Source organism: Panthera tigris, chromosome C1 (genome assembly GCF_018350195.1).
Source record: "Panthera tigris isolate Pti1 chromosome C1, P.tigris_Pti1_mat1.1, whole genome shotgun sequence".
Taxonomy (NCBI): domain Eukaryota; kingdom Metazoa; phylum Chordata; class Mammalia; order Carnivora; family Felidae; genus Panthera; species Panthera tigris.
This window is the reverse complement of record NC_056667.1, coordinates 48,513,528-48,539,966: the sequence shown is the minus strand read 5'-3', so window position 1 is coordinate 48,539,966 and position 26,439 is coordinate 48,513,528. Positions and strand designations below refer to the sequence as shown.

The window sequence follows — 26,439 nt, the reverse complement described above, 5'->3', positions numbered from 1 at the left end:
TTACCTGGTCGCATGCTTAGCATTTAGTAGGTATTCAAACAAATGTTAGTTCTCTCTCCTGCCCATTTCTAACCAACTAACCAACTATAATTAGTTGTATATTGATGAGAAGTATTTAGCAATACAGTGTCAACTTAGTACAGCCACTGTGAATCTTCAATTCAATCAAATTCTCTGGCCTGAGATTGATTTTATGTCAGAACCTTATATAGCTTCCCTCCCCCATGGTTATCCCCCAACTGCCCTGGAGTTGTATGTCCACCAGAGTCCGTAGGATGTCATCCAGACCAGCAATGGAAATGGACAACATTCTTTCAGTCCTTTCCCATGTTTAAAAAGAAAAAAAGGACTGGGGGTGGGGGTGGTCTTGAGATTTTTCACTTAGCTTAATAAGACCTTGTCCTCAAATAATCCAAACATATCTGCTAGATATATCTAAATACAAGCAAATGCTATATATATAATAAATATATGAGATGTGAGAGAGCAGCTAGAGGCTAGGTTATGCTGTAGTAACAAACAGCCCCAAAATTTCAGTGGCTCAAAACAACAAAAGTTTACTTCTCACTTACACTTCCCTAATAGGTAAGGCACAGTTTTCCCATTATCTTAGCTCCCAAACCCACACGGATGAGGTAGCAACTCTGGAGTATGTTTGGACATGCTGGCAGAGGGGGATAAAAAGAGAGCTATGGAGGGGCTCATGTGAGCAGTTTAATCCTCAACCAGAAGGAGCACATGTCACTTCTGCTCACAACTCATCGGCCAGAATTGTTCCCATAGCCCTACCCAACCACAAGGCAATCAGGAAGGGGGGATAGTAGGAATATTTGCTTTTCAAAAGCACTAATAATTATTATACTATATTTTTAAGCCTGTTTTAGAAACTTTTAATGGTAAAAAAAATTCCAAATACCCTCTACCTCAACAGGCATTTCCCTTATGGGCATTTATTTCCCTTATATGTACGTTAAATGACAGCATTCTTTTTCATATTGGATTTTCAGGTGAGCTACGGAAAACTCCTCTGGTTTTTAAAAGCTGCAGCTTCAGGTGACCCCCAGCAAAGCCAAAGAGTTGTGGGCAGCAACTGGAACAAGAGTCAGAGTTATCACGATCATGGCCAAGGGTACTTTCCTTCTTTTCTTGGGCATAGTGTTCCTAGATTTCTAGAGCTGACAGTGACATCAGAGGCCATTGACCTGAAAAGCTCACCCAAGGTAGAATCACCATGCCCTTCACCAACACTGGGCTTATGCTGATCATTTCCTCTCTCTGGTACAAAGGCCAGCACAGAAAGTTATTTGCAACAATTACATAGTTTCTTGAGATCAAGCATGTGTCTTTTTTTATGAGGTTGCCATGTGAAAAGGAAAACCCTCATTATGAAGTAAGGAATGACTGTATACTGGCACAGAGCTCCAGTCTCTAAGGTATGATTCCAGAAACACGCTTCATGAGTGAACTCCTGGTTTACGGGCACTAGCAAAGAAAGGTTTCAGGTACAAGAATCAATAATCCCCTCATATAATCTCAAAGGAAAGAGATGACACAAAGTAAAAACAGGATGTGAGGAATATCATTAGAGATGAGGCACAATAAAGCATGAGAGTCTCTGTGTTCTCCAAGAAAGTTGACAAAGTGCAGTAGTTAGGAACATAGCCTCCATTACCTAAAGCCTGGGCTCAATTCCTGTTTCTGCCATTTAATGGCTATGTAACCTGAGGACAGTCAGCTACCCTCTCTGTGCTTCCATTCTCCAAGTGTGAAATAGAAACCATAAGAGATTTCCCTTCACTTCATAGATTTATAATGGTAAGTCAATCAAGGCAAAGTTCTCAAAAACAGTATCTGATACATAGTAAATGCTATAGAAGAGTGTTTTTACTTTTTTTTTAAACTATCCTACCAGAAGATACTCTTTCCATTACAAATAATGAGACACAGTGATTAAGAGCCATGATATTGGAATTTATCACTTCACTCTAGGGAACTAGAGTTTCCTGTAAAAATGTCCCTGGGCCAAATGTTAGACTTGATTCCTTTCTACAGTGCGCCATTTTCATGCCCTTTTGGCATTCGTTGAATACCAGATGCTTGCCAGGCACACCTAGCTGTGCACAGTGAATTCAGAGGTTGGCAAGGCCCATTCTTTCCCTCAAGGGCTCAAGTTGCAAAGAAAGTGACACTGCCATGTGGGTCTATGAGTCAAATATCTGGGAGCAACTGTGCTATGGAGAGCCATAAAGCTCCCAGAATTTTTTTTAAGTAGGTTTATTTTTGTGAGAGAGAGAGAGAGAGAGTGGGAGAAGGGGAGAGAGAGAATGAGAGAGAGAGAGAAAGAGAGAGAGTCCCAAGCAGACTCTGCACTGTCAGTGAAGAACCCAATGCAGGGCTCTAATTCACAAACCGTGAGATCATAATCTGAGCAGAAATCAAGAGTCAGACACTTAACCCACTGAGCCACGCAGGTGCCTGTAGCCACAGAAATTTTTAATAATCAGCAACCACACTTCATAAAACACAGACCATGAGATTTGGGCCCAGAGAGGCGGTGAGCTATGCACTAAAACACATGGTTACCCATTGGCAGGTATGGGTACTATGGGTCCTGGACAGGAAGGCTTTCCTGAGCCCTGGACCAGGTTGTATCTCTTTGTGGTATGGCCCCACAGTCCTTTCCTTGCCTAACAGTTGTGGTACTTGTAACTATGTACTTGACATTTGAGGTTAGTGATAATAGCGTGTGCCCTAGCCAACTCCGTGTCGAGCATAGTTCCTGGCACGTGGGAGATGCTCAACGAGTAATTTTTTTAATGTAATTGGCACCCTAATTATCCACTTGCAGGGACATCTGGATATCTACTCTGTAAAAAAGGTGCACAGAGAGATCATTTTGAACTCATCAGAGAAGGTGCTGCTTTACACAAACCAGACAGCATGTTTGTGGAAGTGCAGAACTGATGGCCCGTAATGAATCCAGGCTCTTTGTTAATCAATGTGCTGCTCAGGAAAAGGCTCTCCCTCCTTCTGTCAGGGAGAGCCTTTAATGGGGCAGCTCTGTGATGTTTAAAAAGCCTCCAGCATCACCTGTGGCAACAACAGTGGCAATGGCTCTCCTTACCTAAGTTGGACCAGATGAAACACACTCTTGCAGCAGGTTTCCTAAGAAACCCCACCAGCTGAAACAAATGGGTTCCATACAACTCCTGCCCATTTAGCAATTGGTGTTCAGAGTCAGGGGCCAAAGCCTCATGAATTCCTACCCCCAGGAAATGGCATTGCAAGAAAAGGAACGAGGAAGGAAAATTTGCGATTCAAATCTGGGACAGATACATCTGATTGGCAAGGCCTGGGTCATGTGCTCTATCAGCAAAGAGAGACTAGTAAACCAAATAGCTAGCATTTTCCTCGGCTGGAGTGAGAGGCAGACTCCTGAGCTAGAGAACTCTCTGAACAAAGGAAGGAGGGTGAAGAAACTACGTGACCAAAACAAAGACAAACAGCCACCCCTTCCTGTACCAAGCTTTTGGAAAATATTAGCTATTAGGCCAAAGCCCGAGTAAGAGTCACAGAGCAAAAGAAGGTGCAATATGACCTTTAGTAAAAGTTAAATACATGCATATAAAAAGAATCGATTCCAAGTGCTGCACAAGATCCCCAGGAAATAGTAAGAAACAAAACAGAGTTGATCCACATCTGATGGAGCAGTCTAATAGGGAAGCCAGACACGAGGCAATGACCAAAGAAATAAAGATGTGAATGCAACACGAGGGAGATTTATTAAGGAAAAGAACAAGGAATTATAAAAGAGCTGATCAAGCACAGGGTGCTGGAGCACCACTGAGAGCCAACTGGGAGCACCACTTCCCGGATACTCATTCAGTGACGTCAGGTTGGTAGCTTGAAGTCAGCCATGGTGGGAGCACTTGCACCGTAAAAATTAGTAATGCTAACAGATTAGGGCCTTATCTTGGAGAGTGGGTTGTTAAACTTTACTGGCATACCACTGAAAGGAGGCTGATTTATAGGAGTGGAGATTGAGGGATGTCACAGAATGTCCCTGTAGGGAAGTGGCACTTGACGTTGAGACGGTGGAAATTAGGAAAAGCTCCACTGCCGAGAAGACAGTTCAGACGGATCCGGAAGGAACATCATGTGAATGCTAAATGAGTAAAAATCTCACTAGTTAAATCAAATAAGTAAACGACTGTAACACTTTATCGCCCTGTGGTTTTTCACCTATTATTTAAAGTAACAATAGTCAGTGAGATAAACCATCTTAATAATTATAAACATTTGCAAAATCATTATTACCAAAACTTTTCTGGGTTTTCCAGATACAAATTGCAAAGTCAAGGATAACAGAGGAAGTTCACTCGATTCAAGATTTCCTTCTAAATAGGTTCCCCGGTTACAGGGATCTGGCAGGATCTGATTTGCTTTGCTTGTGGCAATGAACGGTTGGGAAATTTGATTACCCATCAATAATTATCTGGGCCTAAGAGAAGTAAGATCAGGCAGCTAGAGTAAACTACTGTGGTCACTTCCAATTTTTTCTCTCAACTGGAAAAAAGAGTTAGAGATTAGGTTACAAAGTTTGGTTTATGTTCTAGTTGAATTGGTTGGTGCCTCATGGAGAAGAGACTCTAGTGGTCAGGAGAATGGAATCGATTGGAATGAATGTAGGAAATCTTCATGCTCAGATGCCATGACCAGGTTACTGAGATTTAGAAGACCTTTCTGGGTGGGTTCTCTGGTTCCACAGTGTAAGTCAGGGGTGAGAGATCTGGTATGAAAACATAGAACGGCTTTGGGTAGATCATCTTTTCATAGCATTTCCCCTGCCCCTCCAAACAGTACTGCTCGTCAGGATGCCAGCCCACAGTCAGAAGTGAGCAAGAGCCTGTCAGAGATCTTGATGGCACTAAGGACACCTAATGGGAAACTCAACATAGAGAACCTCAGTCGGAATTTTCAAAAAGAAGATCGCTCGTTCTCTGGCTCCCTGCCCCTACCCAAGGTAACCAAAACTAGAGTTCAGATGTGTTGATCTCCAAAGGCTGCCTCAGGGCATTGGGTCTATAAGAAAGCATAGTTATGATCTGTGTTCTGCCTGTGGATCACATTATACACTTGTTTTCTGTGCCTGAGAGGAGAAAAAAAAAAGACGACGACGACAAAAAGGAATTATGGAATGTGCAGAATCGGTCCAGGAATTACTTACACTGGGACACGTTTTATGTTAATAATAGAAAATATGAGGGGCGCCTGGGTGGCTCAGTCAGTTAAGTGTCTGGCTTCACCTCAGGTCATGATCTCACAGTTCGTGAGTTCGAGCCCCGTGTCAGGCTCTGTGCTGACAGCTCAGAGCCTGGAGCCTGCTTTGGATTCTGTGTGTGTGTCTCTCTCTCTGTCTCTCCCCAACTCGTGCTCTGTCTCTCTCTCTCAAAAATAAGTAAACGTTAAAAAATTTTTAAAAAAATAATAGAAAATATGACAACACCCAAGTAACATTTCATGATGGAAAATAAATATTTTTCCAAGGCCAAATATTCACTTCTCACACCCTGTACCAGTTTCCAGTGACATCAGCATGTGGTATCTCATGCTTTAGGAACACCAAAGTTTAGGAACTAGTGTGATTTATTGCTGATAGAGACTAGTCTGCTGTTTGGGAACATTAATTAACAGTGCAGATGTGTCTTATGGAAGAAGATCCAGAACCATATTAACTCAAGTATTGTCTTCAGCAAAACAAACCCTAGGCATGAGGCTACCTCAGATACAGGGCAAATAATAATTATGAGTATTACTACCATTCCATTAACAACAACTTGTCACCACCAAGCTTTATTGAGTTCTTACTAAGTGCCAACCACTGCACTAAATGCTTTAGTTACACCATTTTAATTTAACATTTACAGATGACTACAAAATCCAGATAGATGTTATAATACCCATTTAATGAAAAATACTGAGTCTCAGAGAGGTCAACTGAATCATCCAAGGACTACAGCTAGCAAGCTGTAGAGCCAGGGTTCAAAGTACAGAAGAGTAGAGGGATATTGAGGGCCAAAATCGGAACTCTATTAGGCAAAAGGTATCTGGAATCATCCATTAAGTCTGTGATACAAGACTTAGAGTTCCAGGGGAATAAAGGGATTGGAAATTAGTTAGGGGGGAGGGGGGAGGAAAAAGAAAATGCTATAGTAAAGATTAGAAAATGCCTTTCATCTAGGCAAACAGGTTAGAAATGAGAAAGAATTTAAAAGAACGTGTGATGTTTACTAAGGAAGCGAGGACACAATATAATGACAGTGGACACTTATCCCAGGACAGAAGCAGATTTCTCTATGCTTTCATTTATACAGTCAACTAATCATGCAAAGGCAAAGGTCATGGTAGGGTGTAATTGTGTGTGTACGTATGTGAATATGACACATGCAAGCATGTGTCACTAGAAAGAGAGAGAGAGAGAACACTACCAGAGATTCCACACAACATAAATAGCTTTCACTACGTTCATCAGATCAGTAAGAAACAGCAATTCTCTGTTAGATTGGAAATTACATAACACCATCAATGAAGCTTGAAGGTTCTCAGATAATACTTGGAGAATAAAACATAAATAACTTGGGAATCAAAATAAGTTTTCTTAAACTCTTTGAGTCTTTAGATTTTTCCACTGGAAAAACTGGGTTTGAAATATCTATCTCCTGCATCTATTGTGAGGATTCAGCAAGATAAGTATGTGAAGGTACTTAGCACGCTAATACATGAGGCACTCAGTAAATACTAGTTTCCTTTTCTTCTAATTAAACAAAAAAATTCAGTGTTTGGTTAAATTATTACTCAAAACAGCCCAAGGAAGGGGAATCTTTCCCAGGGTCAAGTGATGGCCACATTGAGTACTGGCTCTTAGAGCTGGTCCTGAAAGCTTAAATTTGTGGTTCATATCCAAGGAAATGGGGCACATTTTCCTTGAAGCTGGTCTGCCTCTCTTCAGCCATCTGGCATCTCTTAAGACATCTGGAACTCACTCAAAGTATATTACAGTCTGGGAGGCATATAAAATAGAATTCTGTTTCCCCAGAACGTGAAACAAATTGAGGCCCAAGGGACATTGGATACAAAAAAACAGCAGCAGCTGTGCCCCAACATTCATGCTTTTAGACACAGGACTTCAGAGTAGACCAGGAAAGGATATGAGTTGGAAGGGCTTTTCTTGTTGGACCAGTAATTCTTAATCTCCTTGGAGCGTAGGGGAAAGAATCACAGGCTTCCTTAAATTTCTCATGAAATCAATGCACTCTGTGTCCCTGTGTTGAGGGGGGTGGGGTTGCCATCCTCACAGCCAACATTTCAGAGGGTTCACAGATCATCTATAGCCTCTCAAATAAATGTATTCTTGAAGGATAATCTATGGGTCTTGCCACTCGAATGAAATTGTGCCCTTCTCATAGAACAGTCTAAAAACATATCGAACATCTCCCATCCTCATTCTGTGGACTCCCTCATCCTGTTCCTCTAGCGCGTCTTGATGTAATGATGGCTTCTGGCAGGATTGCTGAAGCAATGTAGGTCCACATCCTGGGTTCTGAGCAGTATGCGAAGGCACTAAGGAGAGGAGACTATTATGATTTCAGTTCCTCAGTTCTCCAGGAACCCAGGAGAAGGGTGACATTTTAACTATGTCACAACTCTGTATGACAAATAGAGTGATGGCAGTAACTTGAAACACAAAGAAGGAACACCAAACTAGCCTGCCTCAAAAACCCTCCAGAAGAGATGGTACAAAAACTAAATCTTAGAGGACAAGTGAATTTGACAAAGAATTGGGAGGAGGAGCAAACTAAGGGATGGGAAAGGCATTCTATGTAAAAGAATAATGTGAAATGGAACTGAAAGGAGAGACAGCGTGGCTAATTCAGGGAACTGTAAGTCATTCAAATGGACAGGACACAGCAGGTATGCGGTGGCTGGGATTGGTGGGAGATGCTGCTCAAGGCGAGGTTAGAAGAGAAAGTGGGAGCCAGTTTATGAAGGGTCTTTCTAGGAGGCTTAACCTTATCCTGAAGGCCCAAAAGGATCATGAAAAGATATTAAACAGTGAATGAATGATACGATCAAATTTGAAATTTGACCAAAAGCACCTTAATGGAATATGAAGAATTAAAGGCAAAGAGAGCCCTTTAGAAGGCTGTTCCAACAATTCAAGCAAGAAATTATGAGGTTTTAAACCAAGGCAGAACAGGGGAGATAGAGCTAGTAAAGTAGGTCTTGGTGACTAACTGGGTATGGGCCCTGAATTAGGAAGAATCAAAAATTACTCCCAACATTTTGGCTTTCACAACTTGGTGAGTGGTGATACCTTTCACCATGATAGAAAACAGAAAAGGAGTAGCTTTGGAGGAGTGGAGGACAGGATGGGGAGTTCAGTTTTAAACACATTGATCTGGGTTGAGAAATTAAATAATGATTTAAGGGTCTTCAATATGGAGTTGAAGCCATGGGAATAGTTAGCGTTACCCAAGGACATACAGAAAGTGAGAAGGAAGGTTGAGGAGGACTTTCATTGTTAAGGAGTAGTTAGAAGACAAGCCAGCAAAGGAGACTAAAAACAATCAAACGAGACATGGGGATGGTCAGGAAAACCAAAAAAGAGATTTATAGAAGAATGGCATGATCAGCCATGTTTCATGCTATGAAGATACCATCTGTAATTAGGACTGAAAAGTACTCACACAATTTCAAACCATGGAAACTACCAGTGACTTAGCAAATACAGTTTAAGTACAGTGATGGGGTAAAATGCGAATGGAGCCATAAGTGGGAAGAGAGGAAGTTGAGAGAGCATCTGTGTGCCACTCTTTCAAGGAGCATTTTGGGGAAATAAATATTTATTTCACGTGGAATTTTCTAAATAATGTAGACATTTTATTTACATTTGATTAAAAAACATTTCCTTACTAAACAGAAGAAACTACACATAATGAAATCCTTTCTTATTGAATAAGGGTCATCATTATATATATTCATGCTTTAAAGAATTTTAGTAATAATCCTGAGTAACACTAGGTTGGCAGGATTTTCTGCTAGATGTTGGTTTTTTTGTTGTTGTTATTTATTTATTTATTTATTTGCTCCTTTATAACTGTCAGTTCTTAGCAGCTATCAATCAATCTGCTTCTAGGAACCCTGATGTACTATTTCTAATCTGCTGTTCATTTTAGCCTAGGGCAAAACTCAATGTTGCCAGAAGTAAATCAACTGTTTTTAGAATAACCTCTGATGTTTAAAAATACATCAATATGCTGTAATCATGAGGATAATTCCATTCTTATTTACGGACTAAAATGGCATAATGTCACTAATTTCTACCTCTCTAAAGTTACTTTTGCCAATCTCTGCCCATACACACTCTACTTTTTTCTGTCTTCATCTCATTCATTCGCTTCCTTGTTCGTCTATGTATTCATCTGTTCAAAATTATTAATACTTTATTTTTCATTATGGTGCTAGACAATGGTGATCGAAATATGAATGAAACACAACCACAGCCCTCAGTAAGCCAAGGTTTTGTAATAAAGTTCTAGGGAACAAATAATTACTGCCCAGTCTAGAAAAGGGTATAAAACTATAGTAGGTGGGTAATGTCAAAATACATGCCGTTTCTAAAAAGCACCATACTCTTTCTCATCCATTAATTACACATGTTTTTCTTCTGCCTGGAATTTTTCCTGACCCCTTATTCTTCTTATAAACTCTTACTAAGTTGTTTCTATGTTTCAAATTGATCTTTTTTCCCTCCTTGAAACATCCTTGACATTACTCCTCTATACCTAGTAAGTAACATGTACAAGTTTTAAACTTAGATTTGTTGCTATTTCCTTCCATAAAGACAAACCAAGATTAGTTTTTTTGTCACTATTTTAAAATCCAGGTTTTATTATTATTCAGCTATGGTCTGACCAACAGATCAGGAGATGACTGCCACTGAAGAGATAGTTTGTTACTCACAGTTTCCAAGGGGAGGGAGCATGGCACATTCCCACAGGCCACACCAGAAGCAGCAGGGTTGGTCAGGAAGCAGAGGGGATAAGGGGAAAATGTGGTCAAGAGCCCTCATTGTGGAAGGGGCAAGGCAGGGTAAGCAGGTTTAGGATTAGCTAGTTGGATTTATTTCGGTGAGCTCAGGGACTCAGGGGCTGTCACCTAGTACTTGGCCCTGGGGGTGATAAGGGCATAGCAGCCCAAGTGTGAGAGCCCCAGGAAAGAGGTTGGTTTGCATTTGAAAGAAAAGCATACTTTCAAGCCAGTCCTTTACTAAATCTAGGAATTGGCTAGCTGGGGGGGAGAAACACAATCACTCAAGATAAAAAACATGCTTAATACAGTCACTATATTGAACTTCCTCTCAAAGTAGTAATAGTAGCTACTATTTAATCCAAACACTAAATTAGACATCTCTTTTTCTTTGTCCTTTCCTTCCTCCCTCCCTTCCTTCTTTCCCTCCTTCCCCTCTTTCTCCTTGTTCTCTCTCTCCCTTCTCTCCTCTCCTCTAATCCCTCTATCCTCTGTCCTCTCCTTTCTCTCTCTCCCCTCCCTTCCTTCTCCTCATTGTCTCTCCTCCCTTCCTCCTTCTCTTCATTTAAACAAATATTAATCAAATGCCTAACTTGAAGCCAGACACTATTCTAATTGCTTATTTTCTCATGTAAACCTCACAGAAGTCTAGGAAGTAGAAAATACTAGTCTTACTTAGTAGATGAAACATTGGGCACAGAAAGGTCACACAGATCACAGAAAGCAGAGTTGGTGTCCAAAATGAGTCCTGTTTCATTCCAAAGTCCATGTTTAAACAGCAAGATAAACACACAACACATGTTATCATACCCCTAAAAGTCTGACATGTTTGAATCTCAGTGTCATCCACCCACCAACCTGAGAACTGAACTGATTTGTCAGCTAAATTAAGAAAATATTAAGTACTTGGGAAACAGCACTGACACCTTATTCAATCATCCAACAGGAATGTATTTGGCATCTGGTTTCTAGATTAAGTTCCATCATTTATTAACTGTGTAACATCAAGGAAGTGACTTAGTCTAAGTCTTGGTTTTGTCATATATTAAATGCAGATAGCAATATTGACCATGCTAATACCTCAAGCTTGTTTTATAAATCAAAGGAGATACACAAATTTTTTTTTGCAATTTACCTATATAATAATTGTATATAAATTCTAGGCCTTAACCACCAATTCCATTGCTGACAAAAATTTAAGACCAACATTTCAAAGTCCAATGGCTTCTGAATAATGAGCAATACCTCGGCACCAACCAAATACAAATTTGCTATTTTTTTATTTTAATTTTTAAAAATTTAGTCCAGTATATTTAACATAGAGTGTTCTATTAGTCCCAGGTGAACAATACAGTGATTGAACAATTCCAAATATCACCCAGTGCTCATTCAGTGGGATATTATTGTCGTGAGTGATATCCTGATGAGATAATTCACTCCTGGGTACTAGTTCTTTGTCAAAATCATATGGGTTCTAATTATGGGAAGGAAATTCAAATCTTAATTTCATTATAACAAAACTCCAAATTCTTTCTTATTCTGCAGGTCAGGGCTATATGCGGAAAACATGGATTGTATCTGACTTTGAGTTTCCTGGAAACATTGCGAAGCCACCAGAATTTGGGTTATCATGGTGAAATAAAGTAAGTTGATTTCTTATTCATGTAGTCCTTTATTAGGATACTAAATACTGAAATCTGTCTTTAGAAGTTTTTTGTGTGAAGCTATCAATTTCATCACTTATAGATAGTTAAGGAATGTTTACTTATATTAAGGACAGAGTCTTCTTGGTCATAGAGACACAAAGCAGGAAACTTCAAGTTCCAACCATCATAGACCATCAAGAAAAGATTTACCATTCCACCTTAAACAACTAAAAACAGGACAGAATCTATGAAACCATAGTTTTCAGACATTTGACACCAGCCAGCACAGAATAGCAATTCCTGAAGAAAGGAAAATAAATAAGGTAAGTTAAGTACTGAACAAGAAGAGGAAATCCAGAGCCCAGATTCTTCTTTAGTTAAAGAGATGGAGTTTGGAGTTCAAGAAGGCCAAGAAGGTTAGAAAGCACAGTACAGAGTAGTGGAGAAGAGAGATCTGAACATTTCTCTTTCTAAAGAGTTGCTCTTGAGTCTTCATGTGAGTACTGGCTAATATATCCATTTGAGGAAACTACCCAAAGCCAGATGGGGGGGAGGGTGGGGACAAAAGAAAGACACAAAAATTTTTAGATCTTGCACAAAGGTTGGGAATAGTTCATATTTCCACCAGTCAGTTTAAAATAAACTGTTATCAATATAAGTTGTTATATGTAAACTTCATGGTAGCCACAAAGCAAAACCTATAGTAGATACACAAAAGACAATGAGAAAAGAATCTAAGTATATCATTAAAGAAAGTCATTAAACCACAAATGAAAAGAACAAGAGAAAAAGAAAGGAACAGAGGAACTACAAAATAACCAGAAGGCAATGAACAAAATGTCAATAAGTACATACCTATCCATAATTACTTTAAATGTAAATGGAATAAATTCTTGAATCAGAAGATACAGAGTAACTGAATAGATAAAAAAGAAACAAGACATATCTATATATTTCCTGTAAGAGACTCAATTCAGATATAAAGACAATATACAGACTGAAAGTGAAGCAATGGAAAAGACATTCCAAGCAAATGGGAACCAAAGAAAGCTGGGGTCACTGTAATCACATCAGACAAAATAGACTATAAAACAAAGATAAGATGGAGATGCCAGGATTCATAACCATCAGAGCAGTAGTACAAATATTAAAAGAAGTCCTCAGGCAGAAGGAAAATTATCATTTTGGATCTACACAAAAATATTAAAAGCACTGGAAATAGTAAATGTGTGTATGAAAAACAATACATTTTTTATTAAAAAACTCTTTAAAAGATAATTTATTGTTTAAAGCAAAATAAGAACACTGCAGCATGGGATTCATAATATAAGTGCAACATTTGACAATAGCATACAAATCTGGGAGGAGGAAATGAGAATGTTCTTGATTAGGTTCTTATACTACAAACTAAGTAGTATAATTTTGTTTGAAAGAAGAATGTAATGAGTTAAAACGCTAATTAAAAAAATAAAATGAAACATAAGAACATTTAAATAATAAAAAAGACAAAAAAGATGAAAGGGAAACAAGAAACAAATAATATAAATGGAAAATAAATATTGAGATGTTAGATTTAAACCCAACCATATTAATAATTACGTTAAGTGTTAATAATCCAAACACACCAATTAAAAGGTGATTTTCAGACTCCATTAAAAAAGCAAGACTCAACTAAATGATGTCTACAAGGAGCCCATTTAAAATATAAACATATAAGACATACCAAAAGTAAAAGGATGGAAATGATATACCATGCTAACTCTAATGAAATGAAAGCTGGATCAGTTATATTAATGTAAGACAAAGTGCATTCCAAAGCAAGGGATGCCAAAAAGTCAATTAATTAAGAGGACATAATGAACCTAAATGTTCATGTCCTTAATAATATAGTTTTAAGTTACATGAAACAAAAAAATAAAACTAAAGGAGAAATAAACAAATTCACAACTACCATTGGAGAATATAACACCTCTCTGTCAGTAATTGACAGAACAAGCAGATAGAAAATCAGTAACAATATTAAAAATTTGGACTAAATTATCAAATAACTTGATATAAGTAGCAGTTACATAACACCAACAGAAAAAAACATTCTTTTTAAGCATACATGAAATATTTAAAAAACAAACCATATTCTGAGCCACAAAACAAATGTCAGTAAGTTTAAAATGATGAAATCATATAAAATATGTTCTCTGACCATAATAGAATTAAATTGGAAATTAAAAGCAAACACACAAAAATCCTGGAAATCTCCAAACATTATGAAACTAACACACTTGTAAAAAATCTATGGTAAGAGGGAAAAGGGAAATTAGAACATATTTTGAACTGAATTAAAATGAAGCCGACATACCTGTAATTTTTAAGTGTTCTCTTTTTCTCACATTTTATGTTGAATACATCAAAAATTAACTAGTAAATCAACTCTATGTTCAGAATATGCCCAGAATCTGGTTACTTCTCACCACCTCTATTGTTACTTAACTACACTTCGTTCAAGTTACTATTATCTTTCTCCTGGATTACTATAATAGCCTCCTAACTGAACGAGGCGTCTCCCTTCTCCCTAGTTTATCCTCAGTACAACAGCTACAGTGATCTATTAAAACCTAACATAATTTATATCATTGCTCTGCTCATGAAACTGCAAGAGAATCTTATTTCACTCGGAGGAAAGAAAAAGAAAAAAACATCAAAGTCCTTATAAAGGGTTCTACATGATCTGCTCCCCCATTGCTTCTCTGATTCCATCTACAACTTCCTTTGCTCATTCTGTTCCAGTTACACTGTGCTCTTTTTCTCACACACACCATGCACCCATCCACCTCAGCAACTATCCTCTGACTGTATCCTCTACTTAAAATGTTCTTTCTCAGATATCTCCATGATAAACCTTTCACCTTTATTTTTTTGCTCAGATGCCACCTTGTCTGTGAGGCCTACACTAACCACCCTCGTTAAAGTTGTGGTCTCTCACTCCTCTTCCTCTTAACCTGCTTTCCTTCTGCTTTCTTCTCCACACTTATCAACTTCTAATGTATTTGGTGATTTGCTGATGTATGATGTTTATTGTTGTTACCAGTCGATCTCTGATAGACTATAAGCTCTAGTTCCAGGGGGCAGGCAGAATCTTTGTTTTTACCCATTGATGTATGCTAAGTGTTTAGAGTGCTGCCTGGCATATATTAGAATTCAAGAAGCATTATGAAATTGAACTGAATTAAGGAAGGGATGGAATCTCAAAATAGTCTCAGGAATGCATGCAGATACACAAATTGTGACTAAGTCCCTCTCATGGTCAAATTGAAGAAGGCCATTCCTAACCACACCATCAAAACCAGGTTCCTTGTGCTATACTTTCTCTTAGCACTCAGCTATTATTTTTCCTAAAACTTATCATTATTTATAATTATGTATTTATTTATATGATTTGTTACTTCAGTGTCTAGGTCGTAATCTCCATGCTGGCAAGAAACATGACTGTTTCCCTCACATTATATTCCCAACATCTTGTAGGCCAGTACTTGGCACATGGAAAGCACACAGTAAATATTTTATTACTTTATTTATTCATTTATTTAACAAACATTTATAGAGTTCCTACTGTTTACCAAGCACTACTCTAATCATTGGGAATATAGACATGAATTAAACAGTCTCCCCACTCTTGAAGCTTATATTCTTTTTTTTTTATTGAGAGAGAGTCAGGTGGTGGGGAGGATGTGAGTGGGGAGGGACAGAGAAAGAGGGAGGGAGAGAGAGAATCCCAAGCAGACTCCACCCTGCCAGCACAGAGCCCCACACTGGGCTCAAACTCACAAACATGAGCTCATGACCTGAGCCAAGATCAAGAGTCAGATGCTTAACTGACTGAGCCACCCAGGTGCCCTGAAGCTTATATTCTAACGGGGAAGAGAAACAATAAGTACGCTGGAATGTGTGATACATCACATGATGATAAGAGCAATACAGAGAAACATAGAAGTGTAAAGGTTAATGGGAACATCAATTGATAAATAAATGATGGGAGGAGGTTGAGCCTAGCCAATGAATTTCCACTAGACCAGCTTTGAACATGGGAGTTTCCCTTCTGTAAAATCTTGGTGGTAGTTGAGTAAGGGGCTGGGGTGGGGGGGGGGGGGCGCGGAGGCGGTTAAGCAGCAAAAGCATTAAAGTGGGCTAAGAGCCGAATAGAAAACCAATAAGCTAAAATTGGGAGTCCTAAAAAGGCATCAGTATAAATGGAGAAAATGCAAGTATCAGAGCTCACATTATACCTGGTACATAGTGTACCTGATTAAAACATGGGGTCCAGAACAAAGATTACAGGAAACAGAGATATGAGAGTAAGAGTGAATGGGAAGCAAATGAGGTTAGGCTATATATCAATATTCTCAATTTCCCATGCTTATATGCATATCAGAGAAGCGCACCAGTTTCTTTATTCACCTTTGACCTTTGAATGTTCAAGGACATCAAACCATGAGAACCAGTGAAGAATTGCATTTATAAGTGATAAACCTGTTTCATCCTTAAACAGTCATTGGCTAAAGCTTCTTCTGTTGAATTAAATCCATTCCGTTAAGGGCTTTGTATGCAAACCTATATCCTTAAGAGATTAAAGATGCAATTTAGACACACATTTTAAGAGCTGAATGCACGAATCATTATTTTAGTACATATTGTCCATTAATCTGCTGTTCAATTGGGAACCCATTTGGAATGTGGCTGCTTGCTAATTAGCAGGATTCTAGTGCTGAGCTGCTTCCTGATTAAATGTCCTTTAGAATCAATAAAACATCAGGAGGGATTATGGTGATGTGGGATTAGCCCCATCTAACCAAATAAAATGAGTTGTGTTCCCTTCTTAAACTGTCACGTTGCAAGAGCTGATGAGAGGAGCAATTTCACCAACGATGTTACAAAGTTGTTGTTTTTTGCGTTTTTTTTTTTTAACACTGAGATTTTGTTTTTTGCCATTTGCCTACCAATTAGCAGAGACATTAGTGAATGTCTGCTAGGGTAAGGCGATTTTGAGAAAGACTTGATTACGATTTCAAATCTCTACTCTGAATCACCCTTACATAAAATGAGTTCAGGTTGTGTTGGATGGAAATTATTATCCTTGTTCTTGGCCAGGAACACATAAGTCAGAATTAGCATTTAATGTTTCTGTGTGACTTTGCAATAAATGGTAATTAAGGAGGGCAGAGAGAGAACAGGAGGCAAACTAATACCCGAAAATTGTATGGCAAAATTAAATGCTTCAAACCCAGTTTAAAACACAGGCACACAAGCCAAATTGTCTTGGGGGAGGGGATAAATAATGTAGCTGCTCTGGAAGCCGCAATTGACACAGCCACGAGTAGGACTTCTCGTCCACATCTGGCCCATTATGAAGAGTGCAATTAGGTGGAAAAGGACTGGTTTGATAATCCCAGGGATGACCAGAGGATTTTAGGAGATAAAGCAAACATGAGGTGTTTGATTCAGCAATTACTTGTAAATGGGAATTGAAAAATTGGTAGACAGTGAACAATTAGAGACATTTTATGGGTCTGCCCAATGGCTGGATCTTGGAAACCAGACATGTCTTTTAAGAGTTCATTAATTCCAGTCTTCTCTTGCAGAAGTCCGTATCCATATGGGGTGAAAATAATAATTATTATTAATTATATTAATAATTATTATTATATTATTACTTTCAATAATATATTTCCTATTATTATTATTATTATTATTATTATGAGCCAACATTTATATACAGCTTACTATATTCCAGGCAATGTTCTAAGCGCTTTACAAATATTAACTCTTTTCATCCTTGTGAATGCTCCATGAGGTAGGTACTATTATTTTTCAAAAGAAGAAACTAAGGTAAAGAGAGGCTAAAACCAACAGGTTACTGGTAAATGAATTCATCACTGAGGCTGAGTCAAAAGCAGGCTCTCTAGCTTCAGAGCCTTCACTCTTAATACACTATGCTGACAGGTCTAGGAAACTCAGAAGCTTATAGGATAGTGGCAAAGCACAGGGGATTTACAAAAACTGGTTGAGTTCCATGGCTAGGTCCACCCTTGGGCTTGGTGCTGAGCATAGACTGGATTTGAGGAGCTCCATCCTGTCCTCCCTCCTAAGACCCAGGAGAGGTGTGAGATACAGATTCAAAAGCTCTTAAGTTCCAGAGGAAGGCATGATCCAAAAGAGCCCAGGGCTTGGAGGTAACTTCTCCTCCCTGGTGTGGCACCTCCTCTACCTCTCAGTCCCTGTCCTTGGGGAAAGGCAGCATGAGCTCTGGAATCACATGGACTGCCTAGATAGAAATTCTTGCTCAGAAATGCACTTGGGCAAATCACTAATTTCTCTTCACCTTAATTTCCTCATCTGTCAAATGTAAAAAGAATCCTTTTGTATGGATTCAAGAATTTATTGCCTATGGATCAGAGAAGGGCTGTGCTTCTCACAGTTAACTGGAAGGCAAGAAGAATACAACATAGCTTCTATCATCAAGAAGGTGACAACAAAGGAAGATGGTGGGAGTAGAATGAGCATCCCGGTCACTGGGTTTTTAAACAACATAACCAAAATAACCTCCTGACTTGAGAGTGTAAGGGATCAATGCATGTGGCACTTCATGTGACACAAGCTTTGGGCCAGATGCTTTACATGGCTTATCTCATTTCATACTCCCAAAAGCCCCATGAGTTATGTTTTTATATGCACTTCACAGATGAGTAAACTGAGATTCAGAGACCTTAAGTAAATTGTCCCAAAAGTTGGGCTTCTTTGAATCTTTGTTTCTATTATAGGCTGAATTGCATCTCCCCAAATTCATATGTTGAAGTCCTAACCTCCAGTACCTTATACTATGACTGTGTTTGGAGACAAAGCCTTTAAAGAGGCAATTGTGTTAAATAAAATGAGGCCATTAGGGTGGGCCCTAATCTGATCTGACTGGTATCCTTACAAGAAGAGGAAATTTGGAAACAGAGACACCGAGGATGGGCTAACACAGAGAAAAGACCATGTGAGGACACAGAGAGAAAGCAGCCACCTCCAAGCTAATGACAGGAATCTCAGCAGAAGTCAAACCTGCTGACACCTTGATCTTGGACGTCTTGCCTCCCAAACTGTAGAAAATAAATTTCTGTGGCTTAATTTCCCTAGTCTACAGTATTTTGTTATGACAGCCTACCTACCTCCCCCTTCTAGCATATATTGTACCCTTTCAGCTGGAGGAGAAGAGTACAGGATCCCTCAGGGCATGGCTCTAATGATCAAATGCTTCAGATCATGGGACTTAACCTGTGATTCTAGCAGTCTGAGCAGAGCTGGCCCTTCAGCACTATTCTATACTACATCTCAGCTGAGCCTGGTGGGGGACGTGTAGTAACTAACAAGAAAAAAGAAGGAGGGGAGTGTCTCAGAGGGAAAAGCAGAACGTGCCAAGACAACGAAGCAAGCAAAAGCATAGCAAGTCTGGAGAACTCGGTTTTTTGCTGGAGCATACACTTCGCAAGGTGGAGAAAGTTAATGGGTTTGGGAAGTCAGCACCAGCACACTTTTGGTTTAAGCCTGTATGGAGCTCACAAAGAAACATGTCACCTGTAGTTAAGTTCATGAAGATTACAAGGGTATTCCTATGAAATAGCCCACATTTTGCATGTTTGGTGTGTTTAGGGTTTTGTTTACATTTTTTTGATATATAATACTTATTATATAAAATGTCATCCACTTAACAATCCATGATTAAAATTCCAACTGAATAAAAAAAAGAGCCAAACACACACACACACACACACACACACGCACACACACACACACACACACACACTAATAAGCACTCTAGTGTCAAAATCTAGAAGTAATCTCACCTACTATAAGTATATGGAATCTGGGAAAATCAGCGAGTTGGCGCCCATGCTTTGCCTTGTCTACTTGTGAGAAGTACAACAGACAGAAGATCCCTTGTCCCTTCACCAGACTTCCCCTTGATTTGGAGGCCCCAAGTCTTCACCAACTACAAAATGACACAGGCACTGCTTTCTGTAGCTGCTAGAGTACTACTGCCCTTTTTTCCCCACCCAAGGATACACACATGCACACTTCCTCACAGTCTGCTTTCCTGTACCTATGCAGAAGGCACAACTCCCAGGAATGACAGAGCAGAAAGTTGGGGTGAGGAAGGAGGGCAGGGGTAAACATGGCTATGATGTCTGCATTTGGTGAGGCATCATTCCTGACATTAAAGTCATGTGGGTTGGAGCAGAGAGAGGGATCCGTGGTAGTTGTATATGCTGAGTGTATCCATTATGACATACATACCCTGGGTCCCAACAGAGGGCTACCAGGCATCGGTGAGGGTTGTCACTCACTCCTTGACTGCAGGGCTAAATGAGCAGTGAATAGGGCCAAGGGAAAACTATTCAGTTCATCTGCTGGGTTGTGCAGAATGTGAACAGCTCCTCACTTGACAGTGAATAAAGAGAAAACCCCACTATCAGGCCTAATTTTTAAAAATCCTGCAGACCATGGACAGGTAGGTCATGGCAATCTGATCGGCTCCAAATAGCAGCGAACTTTGGATGTGACTTATTCTAAAAACCGGAAAACATTTAGAGAACCATTGGTGTTCTCTGTAGGCTGTATGGAGCCATGTCCTCTAATGAAACCAATTGGAAAGTAATAAGCATAATGAGATTAAAAGGCTATTAAAACAAAATTTAGAAAAGTCCTAAAGTGAACAGAAGAAATTAGAAAGAACTTGGTAAAATATGTATAGTTTCAAGGAAACTGAAGCTTCAACAGCCGTATTAAGAGGTAATCAGGATTGGAGCGCCTGGGTGGCTCAGTAGGTTGAGCATCTGACTTCAGTTCAGGTCATGATCTCACATCCTGTGAGTTTGAGCCCCATTTCAGGCTCTGTTGTGACCGCTCAGAGCCTGGAGCTATTTTGGATTCTGTTTCTACCCTCTCTCTCTCTCTCTGCCCCTCCCCTGCTTGCACTCTGTCTCTGTCTCTCACTCTCTCTCAAAAATAAACAAACATTAACAAAAGAAGTAATCAAGATTGTAACTATGTGTGTTGATATACATTAACTAGATTAATTGTGATCATTTCTCTCTATATACATATATTGAATCATTATGTTATACACCTGAAACTAATATAACGTTACATATCAATTATATCTCAATAAAAAATAGGAGATAATCAAGGAAATCTGAATATTGCTGGATATTTGATGATATTAGGATATTTGTATTATATTTTTAAGTAAGCAAACTTTCTCTATAAAGGGCCAGGTAGCAAATGATTTAGGCTTTGTGGGTCTACAGTCTATTTCTGCTACTCTGCTAGGTCACTATAGCCTGAAGGCAGCCACAAACAACACATGACAAATGGCTGTGGCTGTGTTCCAATAAAATATTATTTATATAAAAAAAAGAATCAATAAAAAGGAAAATTAACAGCAGAGAAAATCTAATACATAATGTCAAACTTGAGAGGTTTTCACAAAATCTAGAAAAGAAAAACAGAAGAAAATGAGGGAGGAGAGCAGACATAGACGAATAAGAATAGAAATTGAACCTAAGAGGACTTGGCATCGTGGAAGAAGAAACTAGAAAAACTGAACAAGAACTAACAACAAAAGCCACAGCTGAAGAAACTTTACAGAGATGGGGAAAAAAGAAAAAAACGCTCTGTATACAGATTGAAAGGATTCAGTATGACTAAGCTAAATTAAGGGGAAAAAAATGTATCCATGTCTATCCTGACAAAAGTTTTGTGTTTCCAGAGACAAAGAATATTATTTAAGGATGCAGGCCAAAAACAAAATAAAACTAAACCAAAGCAAATAAAGGAAAAAATTAATTTTAAATGAACCCAAATCAGACTGACCTTAAACTTCGGCAATAATAAATATCAGAAGACACTGGAGCCGTGTTCATGGGATTCCAAAGGAGAAAAAAAACATAACTGAAACCAAATTATATTACATTCACGTGTGAGGCCATATAGCACAATGGTTAAGGGTGCAGGATTTGGAGTCAAAGAGCCTGAGTTTAAATTCTAGCTACCTCACTGATCAGTATGTCCTTGGGCATTTCACTTACACGTTTCATAGGACAGTTGTCTAAATTAAAGGCGAAAATGCACATAAAGTACTCAGAATGCTTACTAAAAGCCATTTGGACTTAGTAACTGCAGTGGAAGTTACAAGTTGAACTCAGATCTGCCTGAATCTAGAAATGGGCTCACACACCTTGTTGTCCAGTCCTGACCTCTCTGACTCTGCATTGGGAGTTTGGCACTTGCCTCTATGATCAGAATTATAGTACCTACAATGGTAACTGGAACCCATTCTCACATTCAAATTGTCAATGGCTCTTTGAAGGTTCCAGGGTAATGTAAAGACTATGGAAGAAAGAAAATATTTTATTAGAAGGAACTTAAAGTTTTCATTGGTCACATAAATCCTATACACCACTTAAATCAGGCAGTGTCCAGTTTCAATGCTGACAAAATTTTCTCGCAGTCTCCTCCTCTTCCTCTCAGCACCATTCAAGAAGGGGCAGGAGAGTTTCTGGTGCCATTTGATCCAAATGCCTTATCTCATATTTGATAGCTTCTAACAGCTCTGAAGAAGAAATGTACAATGAGGAAACATCAACGGAACTAGCATCCTGTTGTTGTATTGTTGTGGCTGTTTTTCAAAGGGTCAGAAGATACAGTAGGCAGAAGCCTGGCCCTCCTAAGAGGAGAGAATTGCAACAGGCATAGAAGACAGGAATTTCTTTTATTGTAGTTCACCTTCAGATCTGTGCTAAGATCAGATCTTTGCATGATTATAGATATTTCTCGAGAGTGCTGCTTCTCCAGCTGTCTTTTCCCTGCAGAGCACCTCAGTAGTTGATAAAGTCATCACCTTATCTGGTTTGTGGTGCTGCATACCTATGCCTTATCTATTCTTGTGCCCAAAGTGACAGGAAGGTCTAGAAGCCTTACTTTCTATACCAACCATAGACCTTTTCTGATTTGTGATGTCGTGTATAGGGAAAGTTTTATGAGGTATAAGCAAAACAGACCAGTTGCATGTCTAATGAATCATTTTTTTATCTTATTGTCACGTGACATTAGACCACTTCTAGAAAATCCAGGGCTTCTGTATCTCACAACTTATTCTTTATATTTGCTTGACTGATGGACAAGGAGGAGATAAAAATTCTTACCAGGTACAGTTTGGTTGCTAGCAACAGAAACTGCCTTTTGCTAACATAAGCAAAAAGAAATATTTTGAAAGGATATGGTGTTATGCAAAATCTGGGGGAAAATAAAAGTTTGGAAAAAAACCAGAATCCCAATTTTTTTGAGAGAGAGAGAGAGAGGGAGGGAGGGAAGGAGAGAGATAATGAGCAGGGGCAAAGGGAAAAGAAGAGAGAAAATCTTAAGCAGGCTCCATGCCCAGCACAAAGCACGATGTGGGGCTCGATCTCACAACCATGAGATCATGACCCAAGCCAAAATCAAGAGTCAGACACTTAACCAACTGAGCCACCCCGGCGCGCCCAGAACGAAAAATTAATGAGAGATACAGAGACAGAGAATGGGAGAGAGGAAGGTAGGGAGGGATGAATGGAGAAAGTGATAAATAAATAGAGATTAATTAGACAAGGTGAGTCACAACATTGGCTAGGGTAGGGTATGGGACATTGATTATAGTCCCTCACCCCAGAGAAGAATATATTTGTATACAAATGGAGGGTAGGTGTTAGGCAAGCAAATACATGTGACTTTCACTACCAACGTGTTCCAAAGTACTTACCAGCCTTAAATGACTCTCGGTCACATGCACGTATATTGCTTAATGCAGTTTCTGCTTGGGGATTTCACTAAATGTTGTCTATTTGCACTCAGCACCCACTTCTAACCCCTCCTATGTTTTTTTTCCTGTATTGTAATACTTCCCACTCCTGGGAAGGCTACAAAAGAATATTTGACACCAACCTTCTGGAATTGATTTAAGTTCCATCTGTGAGATGCAACCGCATGAGATTTGAAAGGCAGAAGGGGCGGGGAGGGACATTTTAAATATTTATTTTCCTGCAGTAGTAGCCATGCCAGACCCTGGCAGGCATCAGTTTTTCCAGCAGCCAAAATGGACCTTGTACTGCCTAGTCACCAACCTCACAGTCACGGGCAACTGAGACATCAGTCAGAATTTCCTCAGGACTATATCTGCTAAAGCCTGATCCTGAGCAGAACAGTAGATGCCAACCTCCACTCTACTGAGCCTGCGATAATTTTGTAAGCACCCATTTTCCCATATGAAAGCCCTTTCTAGTAGAGACACCTGAAGTAGTTTCTGTGTCCTGAATTACACCATGAACGATACAGGTATCAAAAGGCTCCCTCAATATCACTATCAACATAAACTTTGACATTTATTGCACATTTCTTTCAGAGCTTCTGCATTGACCACCAATACTATGTGCTTTTTTTTTCCTGCACAGATGGCAGAATTTTGTTGAACTGTTGAGTAAAGCTTCCTCCGATTTGCCACATGATTTGCCTACAGGTGAGTTGGGTTACTTTGTTCCTTGAGAGACACCCACCCCCCCTCATTTCCCAGAGCTACTCTTGACTGTCCAGCTTTGCTGCGGTGGTTTGCTTGTTGGCTTCCATCTCACTGCTCCCAGAAAAGTAAGTGGCTCACCAGTGAAGAAAAGGCAAGAGTCAGAATTGCCTCACTGGCTATTCTTGTAGGCCAGTTGGGCCATAAAATGCATAGTCCTTCAGGTTTTGTTATATCATGAAACATTCTCTAGTGATAGCCCTTTAAGATGGATAAGGCACACTTATACAAGTTGACATTATTTATTAGAATTCCTAAGGGCACAACCCCTCAGGTCTAGGAATCCTTCAGCTAGGTACTTACCCTACCTGCATCTCACAAAAAAATAAATAAAATAAAATAAAATAAAATAAAATAAAATAAAATAAAGCCTATTGCAATATTTTTTGGTAAATGCTTCTAAAAATGGAAACACAAAAAAACATTTTTTTAATAAAAAATAAGAATGGAAAACAATGAAAAATCCTTTCAGGGACAATTTAATTAAATTACAGTCGATGCAATTGATAAAACTACACAGCTGTAAAATAACATGGCTGGCCTAAATACAGGAAGATTTCCAAGACATATTATTAAGTGAAATTATAAAGATGAATTTGGGCAAAATATTTAGCAATTAGCAAGTTTTAAATATGACAGGTGAAAAAATATGCATTGATATTAATCTGCTGTTGCGATTTCTCTATTTACTACATCCATCAACCATTTACTAATTACCTTTTGGATCAAAATACAAGGTACCAAAAGCTTGAAGGGATTGGGGGATTGGCTGCACAAGCATTAGGAGATTCAAAGAGCAAAAAGAGAATGGTGTGTGTAATTATTTCCGCAACACGGTGCCGTAAACTGGGTTGCTTACAATAACGGAAATCTATTCTCTCACAGTTCTGAAGACTACAAGTCTGAAACCAAGTAGGGCCATGCTAAAAGCTCTAGAAAAGAGTCCTTCCTTACCTCTTCCTGCTTCTGGTAGCTCCAAGTATTCCTTGGTTTATGGTTGCTTAATTCCACTCTCTGCCTCTGTCTTCACCTGGCCTTCTTCCCTCTCCGTCTCTTTAACGTCTCTGTATCTGTGTCCCCCTCTCCTGTTTCATATAAAGACATCACTGTTAGTTGGATTTAGGGCTCTCCCTAATCCAGAACAACATCATCTGAACTTGATTACATAAAAAAGACTTCGTTTCCAAATAAGACAACATTAATGGGCACCAGTGGTAGCTGTGTTAGGAGACACAATTCAAAACATGACAGTGGAGGTAACCCAGGTATTAGTAACTGTAGGAAGCAGCTATCATCCTTAGGGCTAAAGGAACACAGACAAAGGGTACTAATAGCAGGATCTTGGCTAGTATTCCTACCTAGCTGATTCTAGGATCTCCGAGAATATGCCAAGCAGCTAGAGAAAGAACTCTGAAGGAGGTGCCACACAGCTCGTTCTTGGAACGCCACATAGTTTGAATCTCAGTCCTTCACAAATGAGGCTGGTGCTTGGATTTTTGACAGAGCACCATGTGGTCAATACTGGGCCCACTGAATGGGATGTGCTGTAGCTGTTAATCTGAATTTTGAGTTTCCATAGATGATTAGTGCTGAGAATGGTGAAAAGCATGCTAGCAATAGCTCTCCCCTGATGCTGGACAGATACTGACTCCAAAAACAGGAAGTTAGTACTTCTACTCCTCTCACATTCCAATCTCCCTCCAAACGTCTACCATTGCTGGAATTCAGCCTAAAGCCAGTGGGCCAGGGAATCTGGGAAATGTGTAGATCCCCAGCCCACCATTATAGAAAAGAGACAAAAGGGATATACTAGAAGACAACAGAGTGATCTCAGGTCAGGGTTCATTTTTCATGGTGAAGCCTATAACCTCAGAGAATTCACTTTTGTTGAAAAGACATAACAAGTACATCAAAAGATAACAAATATTGGGACACCTGGGTGGCTCAGTTGATTGAGTGGCCAACTTCGGCTCAGGTCATGATCTTGCGGTCTGTGAGTTCGAGCCCTGCGTCGGGCTCTGTGCTGACAGCACGGAGCCTGGAGCCTGTTTCAGATTCTGTGTC

At 39.3% G+C, this 26,439-nt stretch overlaps 1 protein-coding gene and 1 long non-coding RNA gene across 5 annotated transcripts in view; one reads left to right on the top strand and one right to left on the bottom strand.

Moving 5' to 3' along the window:
- The window catches only part of CC1H1orf87 (chromosome C1 C1orf87 homolog), a 78,982-nt gene that overhangs the window by 33,650 nt on the left and 18,893 nt on the right, over positions 1-26,439 (top strand). For all 3 annotated transcript variants that reach the window (XM_007089871.2, XM_042997400.1, XM_042997399.1), the window contains 4 exons: positions 1,008-1,129; positions 4,861-5,023; positions 11,635-11,732; positions 24,254-24,318. In XM_007089871.2, the coding sequence (XP_007089933.1) occupies positions 1,008-1,129; positions 4,861-5,023; positions 11,635-11,732; positions 24,254-24,318 (448 nt within the window). The remainder of the gene's footprint in view (positions 1-1,007; positions 1,130-4,860; positions 5,024-11,634; positions 11,733-24,253; positions 24,319-26,439) is intronic.
- LOC122241404 overlaps positions 1-26,439 on the bottom strand; it is a 132,891-nt gene that overhangs the window by 95,743 nt on the left and 10,709 nt on the right. For both annotated transcript variants that reach the window (XR_006221517.1, XR_006221518.1), the window contains exon 4: positions 25,330-25,460. This is a non-coding gene — a long non-coding RNA (uncharacterized LOC122241404). The remainder of the gene's footprint in view (positions 1-25,329; positions 25,461-26,439) is intronic.